At 33.8% G+C, this 10,620-nt stretch overlaps 1 protein-coding gene across 1 annotated transcript; it reads right to left on the reverse strand.

Moving 5' to 3' along the window:
- Window positions 1-9,229: 9,229 nt before the first annotated feature.
- Window positions 9,230-9,827, reverse strand: LOC131800747 (uncharacterized). The gene is made up of 2 exons (XM_059118437.1): window positions 9,420-9,827; window positions 9,230-9,345 (listed from the first exon to the last, which is right to left on the reverse strand). The coding sequence occupies exons 1-2, from the start codon at window positions 9,804-9,806 to the stop codon at window positions 9,337-9,339; spliced, it is 396 nt and encodes a 131-aa protein (XP_058974420.1). The 5' UTR covers window positions 9,807-9,827; the 3' UTR covers window positions 9,230-9,336.
- Between the last annotated feature and the right edge of the window lie 793 nt (window positions 9,828-10,620).

Consider the following 10,620-nt stretch of genomic DNA (forward strand, 5'->3'; position numbering starts at 1 on the left):
ATTTTTACGTCTTAAAAATACAACAAACATTGCATTAATGTATCTTATTAACTTAGTTATGTTTAGGATAAATAATTATTTTTAATTTAAAGAGAATATAACCGGTTTGGTGGTAAAGACTAGACAAAATGCATTTTGAAAAGATGGTAAAACTTGACAGAATACAAAGACAAAAAAGTATAAACTTTGAACAAAATCCATAGAAAGCCGAAGTCATGTAAAAAATGCTTTGGAAATATTACAGAAATATGTTTTTCCGAAATAGTTACAACCAGCGCCATCTACAGATTTAAAGCATAACATTATATGTGTTTTTATGTTGAGTGATACAGAAAATATAAGCTTTTATAGCACAATTAAGATTATAAATAATTCGCAACTCCTACAAGTATACTTCAGTGAAGCTTATTGAGTGAAATAATATTTAATTATGTACAAATTTTATGTTGCATTAAACCTTTTCTTAGGAAAAGATTTTAGTTAAAAAATATAATAAAGAAAACACAAGACTATAATAAACAGTCACAGTTTTCTCAAAATAATTTAATTTAAGAGACAAAATCATCAGAATTTTAAAATATTTCAAATTATTTTGTTTAGTATTCAAAACAATGCAAACAGATACAGGTGATTGTTATGCGACATGGTAAATTATTTTTTAAATTTCCTTTTATCAATTGCATTCGATTTTGTAATGATTGCTTATTCTTCCATAAATCAGAAAATTACATCTGCCAAATTTATTTATTTATTTTTTTATTTTACAGTTTATGTTAACTTGCCTATGTGTTGATCAATTTCCCCTTAGTTTTAGTTTCCTAGTTATATTTCTGTTGGAACTCGGATAGATATTTTATATTTTTTGCATTATTTCATGTTTAAAGTCATACCAAATGGAGGAATTACATTAAGTTTTATTGAGAAAATATCTGAGAAGGTGGGTAAGGTCGCGATGGAAAAAGTTGAGCTGGGCAAGTATGATGCATTCAAATGGTAGGTAAAATGGACTAGATAAGAACTAATGGATTTTCTTATCTAGTCCATTTCAGCTTCAATTACTAATAAAACAGGTTAGGCGTGGTATGTTGAACAGAGTCTAAACTTGGAAGAATTACATTAAGTTTTATTGGGAAAATATCTGAGAAGGTGGGTAAGGATGGGAAGGTATAAGTTGGATTGGGCAAGAATGATCCAATAGAAACATCATTAGAGGTCCCTGGTACGTGTGCATGAATATGTTTGTAGGATTTCGTTGGTAAAGCTCGTGATTAGTCGTATTATCTATTTAGTGACGTTTGTTTTAGATTTATTATTAAGGATTTATTTCCGTATATCATTTACATTTCTTATACAATGGCATTGTGGAACCTCTTTTATGTTGTGTCTTCTGCATTTTTTACTCCCTAGTTTGCTGCATTGTCATTATATGGCTTAACTTTGAAATGAAAAATTGCTGACTTTATACACGGCCTTCTTACGTCGTAAAAATACATCAACAAATGTAAATGTATATTATTAAGTAATGTATGTTTAGAATAAAGAATTATTTTCAATTATAACCGATTTTTCGATCAGACAATAGATGGCCGACGGCATGTAAAATATGCATTGAAAATATTACAGAAATATGTTTTTCTAAAAACGAGAAAAATACAGAAAACCGCGTAGAAAAGCAAGAGATGGTCTTAAAACACTAATCCATATTCCACTATAAAATCCGTACTAATCCATACTATCTATAAAAGATAAAAATGTTTGTACGTTTGATTGTTTGTAATTTATGGACTCGAAAACCGCTAAACAGATTTTCCTGAAAATATCCAAGATACTTCAACATCACCTGAAAGTAACATAGGTTATATAAATAAATTTTGAATTTCCACTTGAAACAGGAGGTAAAGCATCAGAATCGAAGGTAACTCTAAAAACTTAAATTCGAAATGCACATATCTTTTGATCTATGACAGATACGAATTTGGAATGTGTAACGGAATTTGGAACAAAAATAAATTTACCGAATTACATTGAAATCGGTTCATATTTGGATATAGCTCCCATATACATTTTCTGGTGATTTCATGTATTTGATGCATCATACACGCTATGTATCTCCAATTTCAATGAAATTTAGAATGTGTAATGGAATGTGGTCTTCAACATTTTTTAGTCAAATTATATTGAAATCGGTTCAGATTTGGATATGGCTCCCATATACATTTTCTGGTGATTTCATGTATTTGATGCATCTTACACACTATGTATCTCCAATTTCAATGAAATTTAGAATGTGTAATGGAATGTGGTCTTCAAAATTTATTTGCCAAATTATATTGAAATCGGTTCAGATTTGGATATGGCTCCCATATACATTTTCTGGTGATTTTATGTATTTGATGCACCAAGCACGCAATATATCTCTAATTTCAATGAAATTTGGAATGTGCAACGAAATTTGAAACGAACATATATTTGCCGGATTTTATTGAAATCGGTTCAGATTTGGATACAGCTCCCATATGTATTTTCCGTCGATTTCATATACTTGATGCATCAAAGACGATTTGTATTTCCATTTTCAGTGAAATTTGGAAAGTTTAGCTGAATAAATAAATAAAAATAAACTTATATTGAAATCGGTACGTATTTGGATATAGTTCCTTTACAAAATTTTCACCTGATTTCGTGTATTTGATGCACCAAACACGCTATGTATGTCAAATTTCAATGAAGTTTGGAATGTGTGACAGAATTTGGCTAAATAGGCTAACAGTAAAAAAATAACTAAACGACAACTAAATTGAGGCTACGATTATTACTTGGAAGTATGTAAGTTGATATGTATTGCTACCTAGAATCCCTCCAAACTCTTCGTGCGGACTAAATTTAGCATGTTCCTACTTTTCTCATGATCAGCTGTATGTGGAATGTTCACGTCAGGGCAGAACTATCGATTTGTTTACGCTCCTGAAGGAAAAAAAAATAAATCCTTAAATTTGTTTTATTTTGTTAGTATATAAAATTTTGAATGCATATAAGGGGGAAGCGCAGCGGGTTCAACTGGTACCCTCCTTGGATTATATCATAATGCTATGTAACGACATGGCGACTTAACATAATTTTCTAATATCAGCGCCATCTATTGATTTAAAGAAACAATGAAATTTAACATTATTATATGGCTTCGTTTATTGAGTGATACAGAAAAAATACTTAAAAATACTTAAAAAATAATACTTTATAGTCAAATGAAGATATTAGATAGCTCATAACGCCTTTAAGTATGCCTTAGTAAAGCTTATTGAGTGGCATTTATATCTATAAAAGAGGAAAATGTTAGTTCGTTTGTTTGTATTTATGGACTCGAAAACCGCTGAACAGATTTCCCTGAAAAGCTAGAGTGATTTCCACAGACTGACAAACGGATAGACGGACAGATATCGCTAAATCGACATAAAATTTTATGCTGATCAAGAATACATATACTTTGTGGGGTCTAAAATGTATATTTCGAGGTGTTACAAACGGAATTACAAACTTATTATACCCTCCATAATATGGTGGAGAGTATAAAAACTACACAAAAATTTAGTTACAATAATAACGTTTTTGAAATTTTCGAATTTGTTTTATTTATATTTTTTAACTAACAAATATTCATATATAAAATTTTGAATGCATATAAAAGCGAAAGGAGTAGCGATTATTTATTTTATTAAACGTTTTCTTGCGAAAAAATTTAGATAAAACAATATAATAAAGAGAACTTAAGACCTTAATGTATAGTCATTTGCACACCCCAAAGGATAGAAGTATCGAAATTCCGACAATAAAAGGCTCATCCAGGTTTTGGGTTCCTAATCTTATATTGAACTCTTCCAAAGTATCAAGAAAGCAATGGGAATTTGAATTCAGTTATTGCAATATCTTTTATTGGAAGTACTAAAGTTTTTCCCAATACAATGCCTCAAAATTTTTCTATTTGCTTTCGTTCTTCTATTTGCTTTTTCAATTCGTTTAAGTAAATCTCCGACCGTAATTAAAGAACTTTGGATACAAGAGAGAAAAATGTTGAGGCATTGTATTGGAAAAAAACTTTGGAACTTCCAATAAAAGGTATATCTTCTATATATATAAAAGAAAGTTGTGTTAGTTACTACGCTTATAACTTAAGAACCGCTGGACCGATTTTAATAATTCATACAAATTCGGAATTGTCTCCTGTCCGAAAAGGATAATGATAATATAATATATTAACATTTTCATTTTGACTTTTGGAATGTACAATAGTAATATTTTATTTTGTATGATTTTTTTTTTTTTTTTTCATTTTGACTTACTTTTTTCTAATGTACATTTGTACTGTTTTTTATAATTTAATTTTTGAATTCGAATATTAACAACAATTTATTTAATTGACTTGATTTCTTTAGAACTGAAATTGATGTCGGGTTACATGGAAGTATAGTACCGAATTATGTGGTGGCGAAACGGAATAGATGATATCGAAATAATTTAACACGATCACACCAAAGTTAGAAGATAATTACTTTTTCAAAATCGCTAAAAAATCACGAAAAAAGAGATCTCATTGCAAAAATTCTCAAATAGGGAAAAAATTGAAAAAAAATTTGAATGGAATCGAATTTTAAAATAATAGTACATTCTATTAACAAACTTTGTAAGGATCTTTAAACATTTGTTGTAAAAAACAGAGAACAAGTTGAAGATTTTTTCAATTTGTTATTCTTCTTTTGTCAATTTTTTTCAATTTGTATTATTATATTGAATTCAGTAGATTTTTTGGGAACAAAATAAAGAATAATTTTTTCACTATATACAATTTTTTCACCAAAAAAAATGAAATAAGTGCGAAATAGTATATTAACTGACATCTACCCTTAAACTCCAGGGCCTACATCGTGGTTCAGCTGGAAAATTTTAACACATTTAAACAACCAAAAATGACCGAAAAAGTCTAATGGGGCTCATGTCAAAACATGGTCCTACTTCTTTCATGTGACAATAATTCGTCCAATGGGAGCCCAAAATCCAAATTCTTTGGGAGTACAATCAGTAAAATACAAAATTTAAAGGGTGCAAAATAGTAGAGTGAAGGGGACTTTTAGTAAGAAAAGGATTTATATCCTTCCAGAAATTCTTCCCAAACATTCAAGATACCTTAAATCGCTTTTGCATGTCTTGATATCGATCATAACTCACGGATAAGGGTACAACCCTATTTCATATTTATATAACCATCTATGATTTAAGCTATTTTTGGGGGCTTGGCCACTTTTTTTTCATTTTTTTGGCCCTTATTTGGCATTTTTGTTTCTAAGGGGGTAGAGAGCCTCTTCGCACATTCATCAATTGATTTGGCTAAAAAATTTTATTTATGCTACCCTGGTGTAGGGAACCATCATATAGATAATTGCCACATAGGAATTTATTTAAGTAAAGCCCCCACATTGAAGTATCCCCAAGTCCACTTTCACATCTAATGTGTGGTCAGAAAAGAAAATTTTGTATTCTATTGATTTTGTAACCCCCAAGAGAATATTGGTTGGGCCCTCATATGAATGTATCCCTGATTCCAGCTATAACTGTGGTCTTGGCCACGTTTTTCGACTGATTTGGCCATTATTTGGCATCTTGGCTTTTCTATTTCGAGGGTCTTGACCACATATTCCAATCGATTTTGCTGTATTTAGGCTACTTTGTGAGTAGAGAACCATCTTACAGAAAAATGTCAACATACGTAAATATTTTGGTACAGTCCCCATATAGTCCCCAGGGCCGCCGGTCTATAGTGATTTTTACCGATTGGCGGACGATAACACGGGCATTGTTTAATCGTCATTGAATTTTACTATGAACACTATTTACTATTGGGGAGGCTAATGCGCATATATATATATATATATATATATATATATATATATATATATATATATATATATATATATATATTGTTAACTTCTTGATCGCCTTCACTAGAATGGCGTCTTCTTTATTCTTTCATCATCATTCGTTTTTCGTTACATTTGAATCTTATGATCTAGTTGATAGTCGGTAATCATATTCATAGTTGTATTTTGACAATGATGTCATTCTAAACAAATCTACTACAGCTCGGCCAACCTGACGGTTGTGACCGACCCGGTCACCTACTAATTATACTACTTACATTCTACTATATACAATATAATACAATACTGGTAAGAGCAGCCCTAGGTGCCCCTACCGAGTCTTCAGATTTCCAACGCCTTATATTACAGGCTTCAATTACTCCATCATAAGGTATTTGTGTGATCTGGCAGTTTTCAATATCTTTTATTACGTATCGGTCATTCGGAAGTACTTTACTCACTACATAAGGCCCTTTATATTTCGGCACTAACTTCTTATTAGTCCCTATCGTAGTATCCACATTCCGTATCACTACAAAGTCACCTGCTTTAAATGAATTTACCACAGCCCCTTTTGCCTTAGAACGTTGCTCGCTATATGCTTGCGACCTTGCAATTGCAGCCTCTGCCTTGTCTCTTATGTCCTGAATACCCTTCCCCGGGTCCAAAAAGTTCTCCTCTAGGTATTCTGTTAACTTATCTATTACCTCCCCTCTTTGATTTACTCCAAACAAAACCATACTTGGCGTATCTCCAATCGATCTATTCACTGTATTATTAAATGCAAATTCCACCTTGCTTAAATGTTTGACCCAGTCCGCGTGTGTTACCGGTTCACTGAGTTTTGCTAACATTCCCACCAATGTCCTATTCACTCGTTCAACTTGACCGTTTGCCTGAGGTGAATGCACGGCTACCTTGACCTGGTCTATATTTCTTTCTGTCAGATACTCTATAAATTCTTTTGACGTGAAACAACTTCCCCGATCCGTAATACACCTGACTGGTCTACTATAATAATCAAAATATTTCGACAGTGCTGCCTTGACTTCCTTGGTGCTTGTTGTAAGGACAGGATACAATCTTACAAATTTTGTAAACGCATCTATAACAACTAAGATATGTTTACGTTTCGACTGTAATGAAGGTAATGGGACTAAATGAGCCAAATGAATTGTATGAAAAGGTTTAGGTTCTTTTGGAATACTATGTAGTGTCCTCGCATTGGGTCTCTGGGGAGCAGAATACATAATACACTTCAAACAATTTTTCCGATATCTCTCTATCTTTTTCTTCATGTCAGGGAACCAATAATTGTCTCTCATTTTTAAATAACACTTGTCAACACCCATATGCCCTATCTTCTCGTGAACATTCCTAATTACCTCGTTCTCCATCTCCCTCGGAACGTAAAATCGTAAACCATCATTACCGCTTTTATAAACTACACCATTCACCATATCGTAACCATCCACGGTTCCCTCCTCTAATTTTAGTTTCAATTCACTAATGTCTTTATCTCTACTCTGTGTTGCACAAAGCTGGAAGTCAATGTCTTCAGCCTCAATTGTTGCGACCATATTATTAAAATCGTGATCTACTCTTGATAGGGCGTCCACATGGTTCATTCTCGATCCTGGTCTATGTACAATATTATAACTATAATTCTCAAGTTCTAGTGCCCACCTTGCAATTCGGCTATTAAAGTTCCTTTTGGCCAATGTCAGAGTAAGTGAATTGCAATCTGTGACAATTTTGAACTGGATTCCCTCTAAATAGGCCCTAAACCTTCTTAAAGAATATATGATGGCTAATGTTTCTAACTCAAAACTGTGGTAACGTGTCTCGGCTTCTGTTGTCCTTTTTGAAAAATACGCAATTGGGTGAAACAGACCGTCTTCCTGTTTTTGCATTAGGATAGAACCAAAACCCGCAGCGCTTGCATCACAGTGCAGTTCTGTTTCTCTTCGAGGGCTATAAATCGCCAACACAGGGCTAGAAGTCAAATAGCCTTTCAGGATATCGAAAGCTTGCCTACATTGGTTCGAAAACACATATTCCACATTTTCCTTTGTGAGATCATACAATGGCTTTGCTATTAGGGAAAATCCCTTGACAAATTTTCTAAAATAAGAGCAGAGACCTACAAATGCTTGCATTTCCTTCCTATTCCTTGGCTCTGGATATGTCTTAATAGCTTCTATATGTCCTTCCGAAGGTTCAATCCCGTGATTGGATACCTTATAACCTAAGTATTCTATCTCCGAGTACGCAAATTTGCATTTTTGCATCTTAAGTTTCAATCCGTACGTGGCTAGGCGGTCTAAAATTTTTTCTAACAGTATTATGTGCTCTTCTAAGGTTTTCGACGCGACCACTATGTCATCCATGTAAATCACTATATCATTTCTGTCCAAGAAATCTCTAAAAATTCCAGCAATAAATCGCTGAAATATAGCCGGTCCATTTTTTAAGCCAAAAGGCAGTCTTAAAAACTCGTATTGTCCATTCGGAACTACAAATTAAGTGTATTTTACGGAATTCTCTTCCAGTCTGACCTGGTAAAATCCAGACTTCAGGTCCATTATTGAAAACCACGACTTTCCTTCCAAATGCTCCAAACAATCCTCTATTAGTGGAATAGGATAATTATCCCTAACTATAATCTTATTCAATGCTCTATAATCAATGCACATTCTCCTTTCTCCATTTTTCTTCTTCGTTAAAACTATAGGGGATGCATACGGAGAATTACTGTGCCGTATAATTCCCTTTTCCAGCAAATCTGAAATTATTTTATTGACTTCTTGCTTCTCTGCAAAAGATAATCTCCTAGGTGCGCAATAAGTGGTATTGCCAGAATTCACCAAAATAGATGCCTTGAAATCAGAAGATTCTGGGTTTGCTCCCAATTTTTGAAAATAATTCCTGTAAATTATTGTACGAATTTTGTCACTCATCTGCAATCCTACCATATGGTTAATGTCCACATCTTCCCTTTCGTCTTGAACCTCAATATTACAAATTGTCTGGAACGCATCATGTATCTCTTTATTTTTCCCCTCATGTAACCCCGAATAAGCATCACACACATTTGTTTCCATTTCATACTTTATTTCTGTCGGTTCTGCGTTTAATTCATTTTTTAGATCCGAACACGAAAATAATGTACAACAATTATTACCGGCATTTTTTATCAATTCATTGGGATCCGGCTTCCCGTTTTTAAAACATAAAACTATTGAAAATAAATCTAAAAAATCTCTGCCTAGCACCAAGTCGCAAGGCGAATTAATCAAAATATTTAAATTCACTTTTTTCACAAGTCTTCAAATTCGTCCCGTCCAGCCCTTTATATTCAGAAATTCTTCCCTCAGCAATTCTCACGTTCGGCCACAACGATTGAATAACCGCTCTCTTAACAAAGCTACACGGACTGCCAGTATCAAGTAAGGAATTTATAAAACAAAAATTAGACTCAGATAGTTGGGGACCTAGAGCTACTCTTACCTTTAAATTCCAGTTAACAGCTTGATCCGGAACGGCAGCAACTGCTCTCAGGGGGCATTGTGTCCTTAGATGCCCGAACTTTCCACATTTGAAACAGGACCCGTGTTGTCGCTTTTCTCTCGTGCAACTTGATGCATAGTGGCCATACTCCGAACAGTTATAACAGCGCACCGTGGTCAAAGTTGTCGTTTGGTTCTCGCTTGTGGTTTTATTAATTTTCCTGCCATCCAATATTTTTTCATACCTGGGAATTAAATTTTTTAGCTCGGCCACAGTCTTCGCAGGATAAAAGATAGAAATAGCGGATGTTTTGTCCCTCAGCCCCTCAAGGATACATTCGACCAACTCCGCTTCACTTATTGGGGCGTCATCAGCAATTTGTTGCATTGTTAACACATAGCTGTGTAGTTTTTCCAAATTTTTATTCCACACACGATTTTTTAATCTCTTAAAAATGTCCTTTGTGCCGATTACTTTCTTGAACTCATTACACAAATCTTGCTTAAAACTGTCCCAGTTATTTGCGTTTGAGTTGCGCATAAATAGGCATGCACTACCCGCCATCATGCGGCGTGCGAACAAAAACTTTTCTGCAGCAGTGCAGCCTACTATGTTGGTGACGCGCTCAAATTCCTTTACCCATTTTGTAACGGCATAATCGTCATCGCCTGTAAATTTGGGAAGCACACCTTCAACATCTCCAAAATTTGCTGCAGCTTTTAATTTTGGCTCCTCCAGCTCAGCTATCTGCTTTTGCAACTTCAATATTTTTAATTTTGCTTCGAGTTGTCTTTCCAGTTGTTGAGTGTCGGTTTCTTCTGCTTCCGTTTGGGTCTCTGCTAGCGCTGTCGACTTACTGGCTTGAGGCGACGGCACGCTTGCCCCAACGACATCACGGAGCAACTCCCTTAGCTGTGATATGGTGGCAGTGTCTGGGAAACTAATTCCCAATTCTTGCAGCTGAGCCATAATTTCCTCCCGTACCATGTTGTCTTTTTCGTTTTTTCACAAAGCTTTTCTTTTAGGTTGAGTCTGTTTTATTTCCTTAAGCTTGTTTTATTTTCTTAAGTTTGTTTTATTTTCTTAAGTTTTTTTTTTTTCAAGTTATTCTTAAGTTTTAATTAATTTCGTAAGTTTTATTTTCTCAGAAATGGTTTAAGAATTAAACTTTTCTTATTAAACTTTTGTTGAGCGTCCTTTT

This window comes from Musca domestica, unplaced genomic scaffold, assembly GCF_030504385.1.
Source record: "Musca domestica strain aabys unplaced genomic scaffold, Musca_domestica.polishedcontigs.V.1.1 13, whole genome shotgun sequence".
In the NCBI taxonomy this organism is placed as follows: domain Eukaryota; kingdom Metazoa; phylum Arthropoda; class Insecta; order Diptera; family Muscidae; genus Musca; species Musca domestica.

Bases quoted from the DNA above. Each gene is read 5' to 3' on its own strand.
- LOC131800747 (XM_059118437.1), bottom strand. From the start codon at position 9,806: ATGCAACAAATTGCTGATGACGCCCCAATAAGTGAAGCGGAGTTGGTC.